The 22438-nt window shown below is 40.8% G+C and overlaps 1 protein-coding gene across 16 annotated transcripts in view; it reads left to right on the plus strand.

Annotated features, from left to right (window-relative positions):
* Positions 1 to 22438, plus strand: part of DAB1 (DAB adaptor protein 1) — a 408913-nt gene that overhangs the window by 292998 nt on the left and 93477 nt on the right. For all 16 annotated transcript variants that reach the window (XM_033068085.2, XM_033068083.2, XM_033068091.2 and 13 more), the window contains one exon: positions 8240 to 8439. In XM_033068085.2, the coding sequence (XP_032923976.1) occupies positions 8373 to 8439 (67 nt within the window). In that variant the 5' untranslated portion in view covers positions 8240 to 8372. The remainder of the gene's footprint in view (positions 1 to 8239; positions 8440 to 22438) is intronic.

A 22438-nucleotide genomic window follows, 5' to 3' on the forward strand; every position in this document is an offset into this window, starting at 1 on the left:
ATCTGCCAGACAGTTCCGAAGCAATATAACCAGGACTGACCCAACAGCATTTCTAAAGCTTCCAATAAAATTGCCTGAGGAGTCTGCCAAGAAGCCAGATGCTGCTGCTGGAAAAATACCTTCTGTAGCTTGGCATTTGTCCTGTAATTGCTTCCAAGAGAGAATAAACTGTAGCATGACAGTAGAAGGTGAATGGTTCCTCACTGCATGCTGCTTGGTGATTTTAAAAAATCCTTTGAAAAGAAGCATTATTTTCTGATGTGTTACCACTCATGCAGATCCTTGCACTCATTTAACTGCTGAAGAGTTCCCCATCTGAATAATCAAACATTTTCTCCCCCTGACATGTTAGCCTGGCAGTGGTTTGATTTTTCTTTCCCTGGAAGTGATTCCTTTTGCAGAGTCCCTAACCTGACCACCTGGGCTTTGATCCTGTTGGGGTGTGAGGTGGTCATGCTCACCTGGTTATGTCACAGTGTAGACCCTGTGTGGAAATATGATACAGCAAACAACACCTGGCCCACAGTTCCAAGGGTTAGACAGTCGTGTGGCTTTGGGTTTTCTTTTACTGTACTTTCCAGTTGTGGGAGCAGCACTGTTTGTTATTATTCACTGCTGAATCTTACCTCAGACAGAAAATGCATGGAAACTTCTTGGGGAAGATGCTTCCTCCCTTTGAAACTGGTTAATGCTCCTGCTGATAGAAAGCAGAGGCATTTGTGGAGCAGTGTATAACCTAATCAGATACAAATGAGATGAGAACAGATAAGTGAATCCAAGAAAATTATTTATTTGAAATTTCTCCAGTAAAATCTAGCAGCTGTCCTCAAATACTTCTGTTTGGTATCATGCAGGAGCCTGCCTGCTGTTCATCCCAGCAGTCCTGTGGGATTGCCTTCAGGAGTGGTTTGAAGACTGAACTATTCAGATTGAATGGTCAAGAGTAATGTTGCAGCTAAAACTCATCAGAGAATCACAGAATGGTCTGGTTTGGAAGGGACCTTAAAACTTTTTGAGTTTCAACCCCTCTGCCATGGGCAAGGACACCTCCCACTGTCCCAGGCTGCTCCCAGTCCACACTTCAGTCACTTGACAATTTAAAATACTGATATTTGTCAGTTGTGAACACAAATGTAGAAGTTATTATTGCCTGTTTGTGGGAATTCATACTTACAGTCCCAGAAGCTTTTTACTTTTTCCCTTTGCTCTGCTAGACAATGAACTTTGGTAGGAGTCAGGTGGTTGAGTTTGGTGTAATAAACCAAAAGTCCATTTCCAGCAAAGTGAATTCCTTTGATCAGTTTTCCTAATGCTCAACAGTCAAGAGAACAAGGGCTTAGTGTTGAAAAATAGCAGTGAGTAAAGATCCTGGCAAAGGGGCTTTTTGTTGTTGTTGGCATTAGAGGCTTTGCTTTGCTGTAGTGTCAGGAAGCTTCAGAGAATGGAAGGGCACAATGTACAGGTCAGCCCTTGTGGCTGAACAAATCTCAAAGGGACCTGGAAAGTTGGTGCAAAATTCACATCCTTTAAGAAGATCGATGTAAGGCATCACTCCAAACTCTACTTCAGATTTCAAAGTATAGCTTAAGTTAGGTATAGTGCTGTTGTTTTATTTAAAATGAACAAGAAGGTGAGTTCCAGTTCAGTGTCACTTGAAATATTAAGGAAATTATCCTAAAATTAAACAAGAAAAAAAAAGAGCTGAATCAAGTTATTTCTACGAAGGACAGGAGATGAACACGACTCCTTCAACTTACTGTGCCACTTCAAAATATGCTGAGCTGTCCAGGATGCAAAATGTTTAATTCCATAACCTTTTCTTCCAATTAGAAGACACAGGTTGTGATTGTGAGGAATTTGCATTTCAATATGAAACGTGGTGTCTGACATTGCTTTTACCTTCTCCCTGGTGATGCTCCCGACTGCACATTTCTCCCTTTCCTTCAGTGTGATGATTGCACCACTGCACTTTAGTAATCATTTAACAGCTCTAATTACAGAATACTGTGATCCCAACTGTGTACTTTGTCCTCTTTGCCTTCTTAGTCTCTGTTTCTTTGGTGTCGAGAGGATCAGGAAAGAGCAGTTCTTCCGCTTTGCAAAAATAAACTCCAAAGGCCCTGCTGTGGTAATGTACAGATCCGCATTTTTTCATGGCTTTGGAGTTAACAATGCTGAATTTTAGCCATAGAGGGGTTGGTTCTTCTGCTGTTGTTTACCTCAGTCACGCTGGTGTGACTTCTCTGACACCAGCATAAAATTGGTGTAACTGCAACTCCATTAAAATCAATGGAGTTACGCCAATAGGAGTCAAACGCAACGCTATCGATTGACTTCATTGACTGCACTGGAGGTGAGGCAGTTCCTGCTGCTGGGGTCACAGCCAGGCTTGGAGTACCTGTGACTTCGGTTTCTTGTTTGTTCTTATCAGAAATTCCTTCTCTGTTCTGCTCCAGGGTCAGCAGTGTGGGAATGTGGGAGTAGTGAAGTCTGGGAGTAAAAGCATTAGGTAATTTCACTGAGCAATCTCTAGTCCCATCTGAATGATTTCCTCTGTTATCTGCTAATGTGGTATCAAAGGAATGATGTGGAGTTTTTAAGCCTGCTCCTTTTTGATGTGATACCCTGCTAAAGCTTACAGAAGCATTTTGAGTGGAGTTTTGAGTCAGAAGGGGCACTTAAAGGAACGATGAGTGCTGTATCAGTACCCCCAGCACTCTGGGATTGCTCCTGGTTTTCAGCTCACTGGGCTGGAGTTGCATTCCCTGCTCCATGGGCAGAGGAGATGTAGTTTTCCCTGAATTCAAATGCCATTCCTTTAGTATTTCAAAAATCCTTTAAAGCAAGTCCATGTCTTCTATTTTGCCTTTGTGGCATGAATGCTGCCCTGCATAATATAAAATAGAAACTGGAATATTAAAATGAAATGTTAGTAATTTGCCATTAAAAATGTTGATGAAATCAATTCATTCCTTTGAAAAGCTTCTTTTTAATCCGGTCAGCATTTTCTGTGAGTAGAAAATTCACAGCACTTCTGGTGAATAATTGGTGGAGTGGAGTGCAGTATTCACCACGACATGGAGTGATTTCCAGGAGGAATTTCAGTAATTATTCCTGCCACCATTGGAATACTAATAAAAATCTTACTTTAGAAATATTGTATAGGTCAGTTTTTTTGCCAAGATGCTCTTCCAGTGGTGCTTCAGTGGTGCTATTTACCTCATCTGAGGAACTGGGTAACATGCCTGAAAGATGGCCTAGAGACAGAAAAATGAAGCATAATTTAAACCACAATAAACTTAACAAAATGTTTTATTAACCTAAGTTACATGTAGGAATTTGTTTAAAAAAGAGATTCTTGTTTTCAGGAGATACAAGAAGTATTTTATGAATACAGTCAACTACAGCAACTAAATACAAAAGGAAATTAAATGCTGTGGTTTGAGTACTGAGTTGTTTTCTGATATTGGAAGAATTAAAAAGAGGTTATTTGGGAAGTGGTCTTCTGGAAGACACTACAGAAAGCTGAATAAAGGACATAAAACTCCTTCCTTTATGGTAATATATAGAAAATCAGGAGTGGAGGGAAGCACATGCTCATTTTAGAGCAAACAAACCAAAGTTTGTGATCTGGAGGAAGTTGTGAGTCTTGACAAGCTGTGTGATTTAGGGAATGAGTGGGACATGAAGGGTGCTGGGTTCCAGGGGAGGGTTTGAAGGGGAATAAATGTGTAGTAGGTGCATATGAACAGTAAAATTCCTTTCACCTTTACAGACTAGAGAAATACCAATAAAGACATGGCAGGAAAAGGCAGAGCTTGGCATGGAGTGCCATAAAGAGTCCTTTGTCACTGGAAACAGTGCATTCTGCTCTTCTGGGGGCAAATGGCAAAACTGCAGGAGAGGGATAGACCTGTGAATATTCCAACAGGGCATGTTTCTGTGGCAGGGCAGCCAGAATTTCAGTGCATGGTCTGGCTTAGATTTTCCTCTTAAACACTTTACAGAATTTGCTGTAATGAAGTGTCACCGACAGCTCTCCTGTTTTGCTTTTGTTTCCTCCTCATTTTCTCCTCTCTGTCAGTGTCTTAAGCTCTCTTTTACCTCTGCTCCCTCCTTTTCTGGCTGTTCCTTGCAGCCCTTGTTAACTGCAGTGTATCAGTGGGTTTTGGATCAGTCCCTTGGGTTTCCGTTCGGAATTAATGCAGTGCCTGCTGTGACAGATGAATCCTCTGATGTTCGCCTGCCCTGACCATTGGGGAAATGAGCTGATGAGTACAAAACAGTGTGAGCAGCACCAGAGGATTTCCTGGCCCCTCTCCCTGGAGGGTACAAAGAGCACTGGTGGCAAGGATGGGTTTTCCATCGTGTGTCTGTGTGTGGTCTCACTGCTGTTCTCTGTGTTAGGCTTCAAGGGCAGGTGGGAAGTGGATCAGTAACATTTTCTCCATAGACTGCAGACCCTTACACTTGAACTGGTTTTAATTTTCCAGGATCACAGCACTTTTCACTTCTATTTTCACTTCTATTTTACCCTTTTAGTATGTTTGGGCTTTGTTTAACACTTGTAAAACCACAGGCATCAACGTGATTATGTTGGGTGCTTTGGAGGAGAAAAATTAATTGCAGGACTCCAGAAGCATAAAAGCAAGAGTTAAGGATGGGAGCATGGCTTTTGTTCTGTCAAACCAATGTTTGGGAGGTACCATCCTCTTGTCAAATCCCACTTTGGGGCTGTGGAGAACTTAAATACCTAGGGAATGCCAGGGCTTAGTTACAAATCCTTCCTAAGACTGCTTTTCTTTTATATAAGCAGATGGAAACTGGTTTCAGGGGAGGGAACTTCTTAAGTTTTGAAGTCCTGAAGAAAATTAATTAATTCATGCATTTGAAAGCCAGAGGGGAAGTATTATGATCATGTTGTCTGACCTCCTTCATAACTTGGGCCGGGGGAAGTCTCCTAATAACCCCTGCATGAGCTCACTGAAGTGTGGTTGAAAAGACAAATGATTTGACAGAAATATTTGTTTCACAGACGTGAGGGAGGTGAGTGGAGCTTGGGACTCATTTCCCCATGCATAAAGGGTCCAACCTGTGTTAATCCTCACTGCAAAATGAATTCACAAAACTATTTCTTTGCTAAGGCTTTAGGTTTTGTGCTGGCGTAGGAGTAATAGAGAACGCAGGCTTAAGAACTTCTCCTGGAATTAAGAGCCAGTTAATTCCAGAATGCGCTGATTGTGTTCCTGCTGTAGCCACTTAATAAGGCCACAGAAAATGTCACTATTTTGTTAAAATGAAGAGCTCAGAATCCTCTTTAGGAAAAGCTGAGGCATGCACATAGCATTGCAATAGCTGGAGGAGTACCAAGGCACACAAGGAGATTGTTAGAGTGGATGGATACGTCTAAGACGATGGAATTTTATTTTTGGGGTAACGCAGCTAACAAAATTTTGTCTTTAGAGCAGGGAGAGAAATGTGGCAGAAGTGATCAAAGCAAATAGCATCTCATTGGTAAAACATGCTGCAGTACTTGCCACAGTTGGGAGGCTGTGGTATTTAACAACGGTGACCTAGATTGGAGGAGACAATGAAAGCTGTTGCGGTGAGGAGCAGATTGACTGCCATTCTCATCTGGGTAATAAACGGCTGAAATATGGACAGTGCATGAAAGTTTACTAATGTGGCTTACATAAAGACCTATACTTCTGGAGGAATTGTCTCTGTAGCAAATTCAGTTTGAACTATAGCTGGTGTCTGACAGATGTTTATGTGCTCCTTTACAAAGATACCTATTACTTTATTCAAGGATCTATGAGCCTGCGAGAGTGTGACCTGATTAGGTTTGAAAGTAAATCAATATGTGAACCTGTCCAAAAACAGACATGCATTTATTTTAAAAAATATTACTCAGTGGGATAGCCTCGAGGGGATATAGCTTTTCTGGAGAGTTTCAAATGAGATAGCAGTCATATGTTGTTACTCTAAAATATTCAGTGCTATTCTGATGCTACTATTTCAGCTGTCCTGTTGGAAATAGCTGACAACAGGAGATGACATTCCTGATGTTTTGTAGCCACAATGGTCTTCTAAGACATTAAAACTTGCTTAACTACGGACCCCAGGGGTATTTGGTATTTATTTTTAATTTATTTTTTAATAAGTGGACCTATTATAAATATTTCCCTTTTGTGAAGTGGCTGATGTTAGTGCTCCTTGTAGAGTTATGTAGTTAACCTTTAGGTAAATATAAATCCAAATTGTCGAAAAATAAACTGTCAATCCAGCTGTGACTCGAGAGATGCTTTAAGTAAGTGCCATTGAGCTGTAAAGGCTGATGCATCCCTACTGTGCTGTAAAACTAAATATTATTAAATTGGGTTGCATGCAGGGGGAGGGGAAGGAGATGGGGGTTGTGAGGGACATCTGTTGTGCACAGAGCTCCTCTCCCTGCTCGTGGGGGGATTTGAAGCGTGAGTGAGGAGGGAGAGGGGGTTCCCCCCAGCACTGCTCTGAGCTGCTGTGCCTGGGGAGAGGCATCTCCCTGTCCTTGGGCCTGGCCACAGAGCTCCTGCATCCTGGCAGCCTCACCTTGGGAGCTGTTACTCCTCTCTCTGACCAGCCTTATTTGCTTTGTCCTTTCCTACTCCTCTCTCAGCATCAGGATGCTGTTGGTTTGTTCTGTTACACCAAGCAGGTGCATTCAGCAAGCACTGCAACTTCAATTTGTGCCTTGCTTAATTTTTATCCTACTTTTTTTTTTTGCCATGCTGCACTTATTCAGATTCCACAGAGGGGGGAACAGCGAATTTTGTATTTCAAAATCAGTTCAGCAGATTTTGAAAAGCTATCTTTGAATATTCTATAATACACAGACAGATTTGAAGAGCTTATTAAAGAAAGCCCCTGACACACTTCAGCAATATTAAATCACTTCAGACGGTGCATGGCAGTGTAATGTTACTGAAGCATTTTAAAATGTTAAAAGAGCCTGGATTTGAAAGTACTGGTGGCTTCACAGCCTTTACTGTGAAAAGTGATTTAAAGTGTCAAAATTATTCCAGTGTTTGCAGTCTGTTACTTTCTTAAATGACAAAGAAGGGACATTAGTAAACAACTCTAACTGCAGTTAATCTCTGGCCATCTAACCAGCTGATGTGCTGGGTTAATATCTTTATTAAATGCTTATTTAATAAGTGGGCAGCTGTTCTGACAGGCCAGATGGACTTCTCTGTAATTGTGCTAATAATGAGAACTTTCTCACAAAAAGAAAGGGCAGTAAGAAGATGCATTTGGTGAGGGAACATCCTGACAAATGGCTTCAGGACAGTCGGGTCCTCTGCCCTCGACAGACTGGCTCAAGTGAGTGCTTCATCCCTCAAAGCAGGAGGGACCAGCAGTGACAATTGGAGCAATGGGTTCTTTTCTGCTTAGATGTTTATTCTTTGTGTATTCTTTACCTCCAGAGCCCCAACATCCCCAGTCCTGCCTCCCTCATCCTGCTCCAGCACATTCCTGCTGTGGGCTCACAGCTGGTGCATTTTTGTCCCCAATAAATCCACATTATGTAAAGCTGTACCTTTCTCCCTAAATGTTATCTTTTTGCACCTATCCTGTTTATATTTCATGGGTTCAATTAACTATTTTCAGAGATCCTTGCAAGAAATATTACTAGATGGGTGTTAAAATTACAGCTTTGTTTGCGTGGAGACAGAGTCTTTTATACTGGAAACATTATAAGCAAGAGGAGTGGCAAAGTATGATGTTCTCATCATGAGTAATGAATACATTTTTCATTTGTCTTTGTTCAAGTAAGAGAATGAAAGCACTGAAAGAGAATTGGAGGAGTAAAGATCTGTACTTACTGTCTGGCAGTATGGAATTGGTGCATTTAAGAACTGCATCCTTTTTTGCTTTTGGTGTATTTTTGGTATTTCCAGCTACTTCCTGCATTGTGGTCTTTGTGCTCCAGCTGCTGGTCCAGAGGTGCTGGTCTTCTGTGCACTCTGAGCACTGTCTCCAGGCTGTGAAGGCATCTCAGATATGCCAAAACACCTCAAATATAGATGTTTGAGGTAGTCACAGATAACTGTGCTTAAACATCTAAAATAATGGACAATTGGCTCAGAGGATGGAAAACTTTCTATGTTTCTCCCTTGCAAAGGTTTGGCTTTTTTATTTTCCTTTTGTGTTTTAAACCCAGAAAATGACTGTTCCTTTTTGTTTCCTTCCTTAACAGCACTCGAAAGGAGTGAATGAGATGAACTGTTTGGGTTGTAGTATCTGAAAGGCTAAATTATTCTCTTGGAGAGACGTTCTAAATGAGCCTGACCGAGATCCTGGATCTGTGTGAAGAGGACTAAGGATATAGGATGTCAACTGAGACAGAACTTCAAGTGGCTGTTAAAACCAGCACAAAGAAAGACTCCAAAAAGAAAGGTAGTGACTCATTTCTCTTTATTTGTGTGTGTTTTTTACTTTAATCAGTTCCTACATCAGCCACCTTTGGCACATCTGTGGCTCTTCTGTTATCTGTGTGCTCAAAGTGGGATTTGTTAAGCTCAGTGGAAGTCTGGTACAGAAATATGGGGTTGGAATCTCTGACATAAAAAAAAATATATCCTTTTGAAATGTGTGAAATATGAGAAAAAATTGCATATTATTTATGGTTCATGAAGAGAAATACAGTTTTTAAAATTACTCAACAGAAGATGACTTCTCTTTTTCTCTGCTGATAAAAACGTTTTCTTCGAATGGCTTTTTTTCTGCTTTGTTCTGAACTAACCAGAGCTCAAATGCACTTTCTGTTCTCAGAGTCTGAATTTTACTGGCACTTGGTGAAGTTAGAGAACTCAGTAGCAATCTGTGGAGAGATTAATTGTAATCTGGTGTATGGAAATAAAAAAGAGGAGGAAGAAAACTCAAAATTAAGGAGAAGCTGTGGAGAACTGCTTGCTTGGATTAGTTCATATTTGTATTTACAATATTGTCTCAGACTGTAGAGCAGTTCTTTGGAATGATGAGTGTGAGAAATGGGACCATATGAATTTGGTACTTATGCTTACTTAAAGATTTTTAGTAGGGATTTTTCTCCTTACATTTTATTAGTATTTTTATTGCTCATGGTTTTAAATACAGATGAACTTGGAGCCCAAGACCTTGAATTTCTAGTGGTAGTTCTTGTTGTTCTGTGTAGCCATTTTTGGTTATTTTTTAAACCTACACATGAAATTGTGATTGAAATCAGATTTCATATTAATTACTCAAATTAAAAAGTAAAACAAAAAGAAAATAACCATACTTAATAGTTTTAATACAGCAAGATTTGAACTTTCATGTGAGCTCTGAAGTTTGTCATTCTGTTTCTTTCTGTGGATGTGTAATTTAGCCATTTACTTTTGAGACATTTTTCTAAGACAAAGATTATCTCTGCTTATATAGGTATAATGCAAATTTTACTCAAATTGGGCAGCAATGCCATTTACTGCAGCACTTCTACCAAAACATTTACTAAGGCCTTGTGTTCCCTTTGGCTTTTGTATCAGAAATCTTTATTTTAGAGTTTGTAGAAGATACAGCAATTAAAAAATTTCAAGTGTTTGTTCAGGGAGATGGTTTAAAACCTTATGAGTGCTCTAGGCCTGCACTCACAAATCAAAAAAGATTTATTTAAGATTAAAAAGCTGCAGTTTGGAAAGGCAAGGAAAGGGGAACTTTGATGTAAATGAGAATGTGATCTAAGATGTTTAAGGCAAATCAAGTTAAAGTGGTTTGGTTGTATGATCATTCGGTTTTTGGGGGCAGGCAGGAAATTAAAAAATGTCATTTCTTTGCAATATGGATAACATCTTTTTGATGTGTCTCTCCTATGTTATTTCTTCTGCTGGAGGCTGAAACTTTTAAAACCAGCAAACAACTCTTTTAGGAATGTGGCATTTATGTCAGTAAAATATTCAGCATCCAATTTGTAAAAACATTTCCATAAATCACAATAACTGAACACTTTTCTCTGCCCAAAATCTAATTCAATCCCCTAAATGGAAATTCTGAGAATGACTTTCAGTGCTGAGGGGAGTTGTGTGGCAGTGATGTGTCTGGAGAGCTGGAAGGGACAGGGAGTGGCAGTGGCACATCCCCAGGATAATTCAGTGTTGTGTGTGCAGTGCCATCAGCCATCCCAGGGCTGCAGCACTGAATGCTTCACACAGACAAGGTACACAATGCACACACTGTTTGCTATTCAAATCCCACAGAACCAGAGTCAAAAGAAACTTGGTGTGCTCATTTACTTGTCATTGAGTTGTATGCACTTGCCTGTGTTCCAACAAAGGAGCTCTCCTCTGTATGGTGGGAGTGATGGACACGTGAAAAACAGGGATTTTGTTTTCCTTTTTTTTCCCAAGTTCATTAACTGTGAGCAGTGGCAGGTAGCAAATGCTAACATGAAGTTTTTAATGTTGCTAATCAATGAGTTTGATTATGCAATGGAACTGAGTATTCCCAAGAAATAAGTCTTTGCTGTATAAACAGAAATTTCAGCTCTAGTGTTTTTCCAGTGTTTTGTTGCACTTCTGGGAGAGCTGTGCATGCTTCTCCATGCAGAGCAGGGACAGGCTTCTTTTGCTGTATTATCCACTGGTTTGGTGGTTCACTTGCCTTCTGCAGCTCACAGCACTGCATGGAATGTCTGTCCCACATTTGTGTCCCACTCTGGAGGTCTGGGTGACTGAGAGGGGATGAAGATTAGGGTGGAGTTGGAGAATGAGACTGGGTTCCTTCCTGATCTCAACCTAAATCTTCTGTGTAGAATCAACTAAATCTTTAGTTCTCTTCATCTGCATAAACATCCAGTAAGGCAGTGTTTCTTGTTTGCTGTGTTGAAATAAAACAAAGCTGAATTATTAGGGATTTGTGAGGTGTATGGGTGTAAAACAGTATAAAGTGTCAGATAAATGTGAGCAGCTCTTCTCACTGATGTACAGTGGCCAAAAGGAAAGCAATGACTTGTACTTTTGTGGCAACAGCACCTTCCTTGAGTTAAAGCCACTGTGATGTCATTAGTTCACAATTTGATAACCTGGATAAGGTTAGGAAAAAAGTCCAGGAGGAGTCTAATGCTATTTATTGAGTGTGAATGCAAGGCCTTGCTGCTGGGCTGGGCTGACTCCCTGCCAGAAGGGTGGAATGTGTGGCTGAAGTTCCTTCAGGATTTAATATTGCTGCTTTTAGGCTGTGTTGCATAGACTGCTGACTTCTGGTTGACAGGGAAATCATTTGATTTGTGCTGCAGATGGGACAAATGACAATGCTCTTGCAAAGATTTCACCAAATATTTCTTTGATGTGCTGGGAGCACACAGAAAACTCTTTCTGTGGTCACTTGCAGAGCAGTTCCCTTTGAAACACTTCTCCTTAGGCATGGTGCTCACACAGCCATGAGCTTTCTGCTCCCAGCTCTGCAGGGTCTGCCCTGTCACTGAGCTGCTTTGTGAGGCAGTGTGTCCCAGCACTGCAGGGCTGTCCCTGCAGTTAGGGCAAGAACTGAAATACAAAACCCTCTCAGAGGCTGCTGTTTGCACAGAATCACAGCTGGGTAAGTTCAATGTGTACATGATCATATCAGCCTGTAATTTGCTGTGTTAACATTATCACCCTGGATAACCTTAAAAGCAGGCTATTAAAATCAGGTACAAATTTTGCCTTTTATTCAGTCCATATTGATCTGATGGATCCAGGGGTGGGCGGGCTCTAGAAATTCTTCCTGGTCCTACTCCTGGCAGAGCTGTTGGGATTTTAACTGACCTGGAAATACAGTTTTGGGAACAGAGGTGAGCCAGGCACCTCCCTTCATCTCCAGACTGTCACTTTTTCCTCCCTGTGCTGTGAAGCTCCTTGTCCCTTGAGGACCAGTGTTTCACCAGAGCCCTCCTTCCCACCCTTTATTCCATTTTACAGGCTTACAGTGCACTAGGTATTATTAGAGGAGATTATATTTCTGCCATCCCCACCTCCAGCCCTAATCTTCATGCCACTCTTGCTGCTATCTGCTGGTAACTTCATTGTAATTATCTTTTTTGAGAACTTGCTCACATTTTAAAAGATATCCTGGAGAGGTTTCATGTTGCTCTCTAAGTGAAAAATTCTCAGGAGAGTTAGAAAGCTCAATTTGAGGACTTCTTTTGGTGATACAATATCTTTTTTTTTGGTGAGTTTGCCAAAAGTAATGTGTTCTTTAAGAAGCATTTAGAGAATTAATGATATAACTAATGCTCTTAAATGCTGATTTTATTTCGTTTGTTTATGTCATCTGGTTCATTAAGAAGTGAATAAAAATGGTGTGTTTGTATCACCCAGGATAGGAAATTAGAATTTTTTATTAGCCAGAGTTGTTAGAAACATAAACCATGTTTGTCTTGTAGTACATGGGGGAAAAGCCTTGTTATAAGTGTGTATAGATTATTGAATCAAATTGAAAACATTTACTTGAGCCTATCAGAATTAAAATTGATTTAGAAACCTCTCTGGGGGAAATGTGTTGCATTGATGTTGAATTCACACTGATAACTGCCTGGGAAAATTCCTTCCTGCAAAATTAGCTGAACAGAAAAATTGAAATGGAAGGTCAGTAAAGAAATGAGCCAGGCTATCAAATTTCAGTGCAGATGTGTCTGCTTAGGATAGGCCTAAGGGAACTTTTCTAGAGATTTAATCTCTTCCTCTTGCACTTAAATTCTGTATTTTTTCCATTTGAAGCTTAGGGCTTGTTCTGCAGCTCCATCTCTCATCGTATCCCCCATCATAAGACTCCTGAGTCAGTTCTCAGAGTGACAGGGACCTGTAAAAAATGGAAGCAAATCCAGAGAGGAGCTTGGGCACATTGACACCGAGCATGATGATGGCTGATACTCAGGAGGGCGAGATTCCCTTGTTCCTTGGGTGAGATTCCCTTGTTCCTTGGGTGAGATTCCCTTGTTCCTTGGGTTTGCAGAGCTGTGGGTAGCACGTGGCAGCAGCTCCCAGAGCAGGCAGGGTGCCCAGCAGGGATTGCTGCACCCAGCCAGGCACAGAGGGAACTTTGCAGAGGCTGGGACGTGCTCTGCTGGAGCTGGAGGTGTTCTCCTGACCGGAGCTGGGCGCTGGGGCTGGGAGCTGTTCTCCTGACCAGAGCTGGGCGCTGTGTCCAGGCTGGATGTGCCCTGCTGGAGCTGGAGCTGGAGCTGTTCTCCTGAGCAGAGCTGGACGTGCTGTGCTGGGGCTGGAGCTGTTCTGACCAGAGCTGGGAGCTGTGTCCAGGCTGGACGTGCTGTGCTGGGGCTGGAGCTGTTCTCCTGAGCAGAGCTGGGTGCTGGGGCTGGAGCTGTTCTCCTGACTGGAGCTGGGCACTGTGTCCAGGCTGGATGTGCTCTGCTGGGCTGGAGCTGTTCTCCTGAGCAGAGCTGGGTGCTGGGGCTGTTCTCCTGACTGGAGCTGGGCACTGTGTCCAGGCTGGATGTGCTCTGCTGGGCTGGAGCTGTTCTCCTGAGCAGAGCTGGAAGCTGTGGCCAGGCTGGATGTGCTGTGCTGGGGCTGGATGTGCTGTGCTGGGGCTGGAGCTGTTCTCCTGAGCAGAGCTGGGCGCTGTGGCCAGGCTGGACGTGCTGTGCTGGGGCTGGAGCTGTTCTCCTGACTGGAGCTGGGCACTGTGGCCAGGTTGGATGTGCTGTGCTGGAGCTGGAGCTGTTCTGACCAGAGCTGGGAGCTGTGTCCAGGCTGGATGGACACCCAGGTGCCCAAGCCCTGCTCCAGGAGGGGCAGCTGGTTCATGCCAGGTGAGGAGTTTACACCAGGGCAGTCTGCTTGGCTTGGAGGTGGGAGAGCTGAGTCTGATCCTCTTGGGATCACCATGGCAAAGAGCTTAATTGTGCCATTTTCTCTCTGCTGACTGCTGATTAAAAGGAAGGCAGTGGCTGCAGGACCATTCATGTGCATTGGCCCTGTGGCAGAGTCACATCTATTTCCTGGCTCTTTTAAGCACTAATGAGAGGCTGGGGTCTGTCTAACTGTCTAAAAGAAAACCTTTGCATCCCCAGGAGCAAAACTCTAGTCAGACTGAGATCAAACAGGAGCTACCTAGTTAGTTTAAAAGCCTTTGGGGATGGGAAGCCTTTAAACGAGGTTATGTTTTGTCACTGTCAGTTTTCATCATAGGTGCCTAATCTACCCCAGTCCTGTTTTGGGCTTCTTAGACCTCATTTGAATCCAGTCTTTGCTCTAATCATTGCTAAACTCGAGAGTGCAATGGAAGTTTCTGATGGATGTAAAAGTTACAATTTTGCTGACACACAGAAATGTTGGTGCAGTTTTTGCAGCTATGTTTCCAGGTTGGAACTTCAGTTTAGATTAATAAGTGCTATGAGCACTGTTGGTGGATTACTTTTTGAATTAATTAACTTTTTTTTTTAAACTTTGTGATCAACTACCAACAATTAAAGCATCATCACTGTAATGAGGCATTTCAAGGTGCCACATTGGTATAGGTTGATTTATTTTTCTATGTAACTAAGATTCATGGAATCCAGCAAAATCTAAGTTTGATCTAAATAGTAATGAACAGAGGAGCTGCTTTCATTGACTGGGAGTGGATTTGCTTTGTTTCCTTGCAGTAGCTATGAGTTTTTCAATAATTTATAGATCAAGTAACAGCAACATTAATTGATACACTAATTGTGTCCACATGCCTGCCTTTAACAAATCTCTTCCGTGAAATGATTACTGACAATATTAATTGCACGTCTTTTGTGAGTTGATATAAGTTATGAATTCATTCTCAAGTTGAAAGGGGGTGGGAAAATCATTAATTTTGACATTGTGTAGCTATAATTAACAAGGGTTATCCAATAACCTATCATCAATTAGAGAGCTCATGAATTCTGTTTTAAATACCACATACCAAAGGGGGGCTGTGCCTGTTAATTGAAGGATTCTTTGGGGGTGATGGATGTTGTGTCTTGTAGCAGATATGATGTTTACTGTTGTTTTTAATTGAGGGAAATCTGCCTAAACTGAGGTTGGGGCTGGTGTTACTTTGCTGCTCCTCAGCAGAGGAATCAATAATCTGTTGAATGTTAAGAGCAACATTTCTTGAGAGCTTCTGTTACAATTTCTCAGTGTTTTAACAGTCATCAAAGCATTTCAGTTTGAAGTAGAAGTCAGGAATTCAATGCAGTGCTTATTCCAGAGAGGATTTGAGTCATGAGGGTCCATAAAGGCAGGTGGGTATTGCTGGTTCTCACTGGGAGCCCTGTGAGCATCACCTGTGCATCCAGTTCAGCCTGTGCTGTACCTCCTTGCTGACTTCATCCTCTTCTGCTCTAAAACTACCTCTGGGATTGGATTGAAATACAGGGAAAGTGGGGCTGGAGCTGATAATGAACTAGAACTTCTAAACAAGCAAATCAATTCATTTTCAGCAAAACTTTTTCTCTGCTTGCGGTCATTGAAAAGACTCTCAGCAAAATTGCAAAATTCATATTAAAACTTTAGTAAATTGAAAGTTTTGTTTAGAGAGTTCAGGGATGAAAATTCTGTCATGTAATGAAGAACTGAGCAGGAGTGACCTAATTCATCCAGATTAGTAGCTAAAAAACCTCCAGAGGTTTGGATTAGTAGAAGTTTCCTAATATGGCTCACAGAGAAATATTCTACAGGGACAAGTATGTTAGTGATGATAATGTTTTTGTAGCATTCTTCATCCAAAGATATTTTCTTGCCTAATAAATATTAATGAATAACATTTCTGTCAGCATGTTGCACTACTTGCATTTGAGCATTTGTAATTTTCTGAAACATTTTGCTTTTTCCATCAGCATTATTATTACTTGCAGAATTTCCCATAAAATGCAATAAAGTGTTGCTCTCTGTATATTACAGATTAGAGGTATCAGCTGTGTTGATAACTGCTCCTATTTTGCTGAAGGGATATCAAAGACTGGTAAATTTGGAATATTAGCTTGATCCCAGTATTAAATTGCTCACTAATTTTCCCTGAAATGAATAGATAGCACTTAGTATTGGTGTGCATTATTGCAGTGTATACTTTTTCATATTACCAGGGAAAAATCCTCCAATCTTATATAATTTTATGTAATTTATGGAAAATCTTGAGCTTTCTTGACCTATGTACATATGGGGGAAATGTAAATTGATTTCAAAGGTAGTTAGCTCCTTGCATCAAAAGCCAGTGCTGATCTCTCAATTACTTTCCAAAGATTACAGCACAAATCAGGGCAGAGCTTGGTGTGTAATCTGAGGATCCTGTGTCTTATTTGTGCTTTAACCAGCACTTTTCACTCTCTCAGTGTTGACATCACAGTGATTTCACTAATTAGCTTGTGAAGAAAAAACTCTGGAGGAATGTGCAAGACACATGTAGGGTTTACTTTGTGTGTTTAAGCAGCCTGAATTAGAAACGTTTATTTAGATATATACATATATATATATATGTTGGTCACAAAAACTTTAGTTGAAAAGTAATTGTCTTGTCAATATTTAATGTCACAGAACACTGACCACTTCTGGTTAAGAAAAACTCAGCCACAGAACTGGTGGCATTTTGAAATACTGATACAAAAGTTGTAAGCCCTTCATTCATGCCTTGTGGTATATTCCTCTTTAAGGGGTGGAAGAAATATGTAGGGAATTTGGCTGAGTAATAGGCTCAGACTTCCTGTGATAAATATGTCAGGCCAGACATCAACTGTCCTCCTCAGGAGTAAAGAAAAGATGTGGCTGTGATCCTCATGCATGAGTCTATGTATAGGATCAATATGGATTTATTGGTCCTCCACAATAAGGGTAATTTATTATACATCCATAAAACGTATTTGGGTTGTCCAGTGGTGGAGTGGATGTTCCTTGTGAGTCCCTTCCAACTGAGCTTATTCTGTGATTCTGTGAATGTGCTGAAGTTTAACATTTCTCTTGAAAGTGAATTAGAGATAAATGTCCTCAGAAATCCTATTTGTATTATTTTTATCTAAACATTTTAATGTATTATAGCTAGCTGTTGGCAGAAGGACAGGAAAAAGAGCATTTCTGTGCTTTTACATTTGCTTTGTTTTGCATATGTGACAATATTTAGTTTGCTTAACTAAGTAATGTGTTTGTGGGCGTCTTTTGTAGGAAAAAGAGAGGGATGCACTTTAATGCTCATTGACTTCTTTCCTTCTACTTGCAACAGCAGTGGGGGCAGAGCAGATATCCAGTATTGAACTAAACCTGAGAGCTGCCAAAGGCCATTTTCAGTCCAGTTCTGGCTGTAAAACCTCCTGTGGAGACACCCAACCTCTTAAAAACTTTCTGCTTTGAGCCTCCTGGACAGCCAGAGCCTCTCCCCACAGATGAGGATCACTGGGGTTGGAATAATTTGTGATTCAGGCACTGTGTTTGTCCTGTTCTCACTGCCCAGGCTGCAACACCAAACCCAGTTATCACTTATATGCAAGCAGGCAACTTTACCCCCTTTACTTACTCCAGTATTGGCTTTTCCCAATTCCTTTTATTTATGCAGTTGTGCAGCGCAGGAGAATAGTTGCCAACACAATATCCATTATTATTCTGACAAGAACAGAGTAGCTTTCACTTCCATTTCCCAGAGACAGCATTACTCATTGCTGCAAAACAGCACTAAAAACAGGAGAAGGAGGGTGAATTGTCATTTGGCTGCTGAGTCCCCACACTGCCTGTCCTTGCTCCAAGTAGATCAAGTTTGAAGTGGAGGTGGGAATGATGTGTGCTCTCTCTTTGTGGTGGAGCAAACACAGCAACACAAAAGTCCTTGGGAGTGGAACCAAAGGAATTGTCATGATGGTGTCTGCAGCATCTTCCATTGGAGGTGACTGAATCTGGTTTGGGGGATTTTTCCTCTCCCAGATCCTCCTGGCAGTGCTTTCAGCGGCCACAGGATATCCTGCAGAGTTGTCCAAAAGCACGGACAGCTCCACCCTTGACTTCTAAATATTAACATTTCACAGCAGATTCTTCTACAAGTGACAGGAGCAGCAGCTTCCTCTGGAGCCAACTTTAGTGTCTACCCTGCTTTAACCACCAGCAAATGCTGAACAGCTAATCTGTGATCTATAATTACACCTCTTATGCTCTTAGTTTAGTTAGAGGGAGAATTGTGTAGAGAAAAGGATGATTCAGGGAGTGAAATGAAATTAAGTGCAGTCTTTCGAGGTTAACTATTAATTTCATTTTAAATATAAAATTACCTTGAAAGTAGTAAGAGGGTAATATCCACACATCACAATAATGTGCTGATAACTAGGTAGAAGGCAAAAACACCAGTAGTAGTTCGATATACCAGTCTTTTGGTTTTTTTTCAACCTTGTGTTGCCTGTGTAAGTTTTAAATTGAATTCAAATGTCCAAAGTCACATAAAGTGAATTAAACGCACCAGGGAAATTGTGTGTACTCTGAACTCAGGCATGGCTTAAGTTTAATATTGACATGGTTACCTAGTGTGTTCAGTGCTATATTTACTAGTGTGGGATGTTTATGGTCTATAGTTCTTTTTAAAAAATGCACCTATCTGAAATGTCTCTTTAAAAACCACATTACCAGCCTTTCCCAGTGAAATTGGATGTGGAAGAGCACAGCTCTGCTGTGGTGAGTGTGTCAGAAGGATGGCAGTGCTGGAGAGACACTGGAGATCAAAATGAAAGCTACCTACAGAATCCTTTCTCTCTCTTGCCTATTTTCTTTCCCAGTGCTGGACTATAACTAAAGCATGATATCTGTGCCTCTGTTTAATTGCATTAAAGTAATGCTGGGGCTCTAAGGTTAAGCACTAAAATTCTAAGGAAGCAGAGCCTCAAAGTTGCCTGTGTAAGCCTCATTTAACATCCCTTCAGGATACACATTTTCATACAGTTTTTAATGAGCTCAGCTCATCTTGCTGTTTCCTGGAGACCTTTGTCCTGCTCAGTGAATGGAAGGACAGTGGTCAGGGAATGTGCTCCATTTGGGGCTGCTTTCTGTGCTGGCACTCAGGATGGAGCTGCTGCTTTGTCTGCAGGCACCCCAGCCTGGCTGTGAATATGTGGGTACTGATGGAATCTAAATCTGAATTCCTTACGTCTTAGAAAAATTCTTTTCATATATACCACTGAAAAAAATTTAAACTGGATAGAGTGAATGACTGGACATCAGTGCAGGCTCTCAGAGCAGGGTTTGGGAGGGATTATTTTGGCAGAGGAACAAATGAGAAGAGACTGAGAGTTGGTTAAGGTAGGGATGCTTAACGTGATCCCAGGTTAGAGCAGAGGGGGGTGAACAATCTTTAATAACACTGAGGTTTATTAGAGATTATCTAACTCTAAAATGATGGAAAGGCTCATACTTTGTAGCTCATCTGCATATGTTAATGAGGTCCAGGATAATACTAATTAATAATAATTCTTTTTAGGCTAAGTCATTCCCTACAAGACAAGTGTAGGTGGTCCCACTCAGTGCTAGATGAAACAAATAGATCTTGGGTATTCAAAAATAGCTTGAAAGGAGTCCTACCAACCCAAGAGCTCATTTTAATGCTAATCTTTATGTTCATGTCTCGGGTTTTTTTATGCAGACATATTTAAGGGGAGCAACAAGGATCCTGGGGTCAGATCTCATGGAAGCAATGAACCTTTATTGTGTTTAAAAACCTTTAGGATTTGATCTTAATGTCACTGTTCATTCATTTTAAATTATCTCACAACCATTTTCAGGGACATGGTCATTTAAGCAAATAAAGATAAAGTAAATATATATTTCATGTATTTAAAAACCTAGTAAACCTCCCTCCAGTAATTTCTTAATTCATAATTCCTCATATTCTATTCAATGCATAAACTGCTGGTGTACTGAAAAGATTATAAAGATAAGGAGGAGGTTTGGGTTTGGGTTTTTTTAATCTTGTGGTGGAACCAATTATTTGGGGTTAAATGTCCATAGAGCAGTCAGATATTGGATTTTAGTATATGAAATTATTGTGTGTTGATACAAAATACTTTGTGTCTTGGTATTAAATTCCTGTTTTTAAGACAAAATATAATTACATAAAAAATGGGATTTTGAGGGGAGATTTTTGTCCTTTTGGTAATGAAGCAATGGATGCAAATTTAAAGGTACAGTCAGCACTTCTGTAAACACACTATGGAAAATGCATTTTTGTTGCCTGTTAAGATTGACAAATAAAGATGTCACTTGTTATAAGTAACCTGCTATTTGTAGTAAATGTTCACAACAGAGGAAATAGGAAGCCTTGAAGATGTGAAAATTAAGTTGTTTTTCACCAATTACTCACAGCTCAGCTTCCAGGGAGGTTCTAGGGACATTTAATCTGGTTTTCAATATTTCATAATGAGGAAGTTCATTTGGAGCTGTTGGCCAACACAAGAGTTTAAAGTCAGAGCTACACCTTTGAGTGAAGTTATCAAAGAGGACTTTTATGTTCTATTAAATTTGTGTGGTGAATATGAGACACTGCTTTCCACTGGTTAGAGAGAGGGATGGGGGAAAAGACACCAAAGGTGCATCCCTTAATGTGTTTTTTCAGGAATGTGGAGTTACCTGCAGCAGTGTAACCTGGAGCTCCTGTGAGTTCCCTGCCCATCAGAGGAGCTCTCTGAAGGCAGCCTCACTCACTCTGTGCTTTCTTCTTGCTCTGTTCTACACAGACTATCTCAGCAGATAAATCTAAACTGTTACATCATCTTTTGTTAATGCTTCCTAACCTCTGCAGGTCAGATTTTGTCATTTCTGTCATTTCACACTAATTATATCCAAACACAAGCTGATTTACTTTTTTCTCTCAAAGCAGATGATGTTTGGAGGAGACTGAATTCTCTGAGGTTAGTAATGAAGTTTCCATTTGAAGTAACCCAGTTCAAAGGGGGAAAATTTCCCCTTTAGGTTTAGAGCAAAGGTTCTAAATGCCTGAGACGTGAAAATAAAGAGGCACTAGCTATAAATACCTTTCAAATTATGTCTCTTTAGACTTGCTGAAATGTGTGGTTAAGCTTCTTTCTAGCTGCTTTAAAATATTCAAGGTTATTGGCCTGCATTAAACTCAAAACCCTTTAGATACCTTTTTTAAAAAATCAAGTTATTCAGAACTGACAAGCAGAAAGATTTGAAAATGGGGGTCTGTGAGGAGGAAAAAAACAACAGACTTGAATGAAGGTACTGGGTGTTGTCTCCTGAAAAAAAAAAATCAGTATTTTTACACTTTTAGTATTTACATTTTTTCGTATTTTTACAAAAGTGAATTATCTTAATTAGTAATGTATAGCACAAGCAGTTCCCTCTTGCCAGTGCTGTTTATATAGACTAAACATCCCTGGAATATGGGTATTTAGTCAGCCAGATTCATGTCTAGAAAACATTAATATGCTTATGTTGTTGTGACCAAGGCAAAATATTGCAAGTGCATCACCTCTGAAAGTTCCTTTGCCAGCATTTGGAGCAGGGTCTTCATTTGATCTGCTGTGTGTGATGGGCTTTGAGGTCTGAGATTTCATAATCAATATGTTCCTATTCATCAGAATTTCATCTACTTAGATATGCTAATGCACACATTGACTCATCTCAAGCCTAACAGTGAGCAGTATTAAGTGAGTGGTAAATCAGAATTGTTGAGGGAAACACTTTTCTTTTGTGGAAATTTCAGCTTTGAGTCTGGAATTCAGCCATTAGATGTGAGAGTCAGGAGTGCAGCCTTGTGCCAGTGCTTGCTTTGGCACTGGTGGAGTTCCTCCAAATGATGGTGGTGTTTCACACACCAGCTTACAAAGGGAGCAGGGCAGTGAATCCCAACACTCACTGGATTGAAGCACTGGATTCATTGTGTGATTGGAGATGGATCTTTGTGCCCCCCTTTTCAAAAACCTCCTAAGTGGTGTTAGAGGTGGGAAGATTGTGCAAAAAGCGTTGAATCCCTCTGAGTATCTCGAGCCATTGGATCCTGCAGGTTTTTATTTCGTGTGTCAGACAGAGGTGTGGCTAAAGCTTCATATGACTCTTCTTTAATGTGCTTAACCTTTGTACCAGAGGCATTTTTATTCATTTGCTGTCTAAGTACAGCAGGAGATTGGAGCAGCATTGCCAACCTCTGCAAATGCTGTAATCATGGTATTAACCTACTTCAGAGCCCCGGGAGCACGCTCACTTTGTCAGGGGAGCAAGAATGTTTTCATCACTCTGAGTTTGCTGGCAGGTTTTAAAACCAAATTCTGCTCCTTTTATTTGTGTCACAAAGTGGAAGGTGCAGCGGAAATGATTGTTCTGTCTTCCATTCTGCTTAGAGGAATGAGTTTCTTGTACCTTTTCTGTGCCTCTGTGAGAAGGTTTGTATTTATTTCTGCTGTGCATAGACACAGAGATTTTCCTAGCAAATGGAATGTTGTTTTAGGAGAAGG

This window comes from Catharus ustulatus, chromosome 9 (genome assembly GCF_009819885.2).
Source record: "Catharus ustulatus isolate bCatUst1 chromosome 9, bCatUst1.pri.v2, whole genome shotgun sequence".
NCBI classification, from domain to species: Eukaryota; Metazoa; Chordata; class Aves; order Passeriformes; family Turdidae; genus Catharus; species Catharus ustulatus.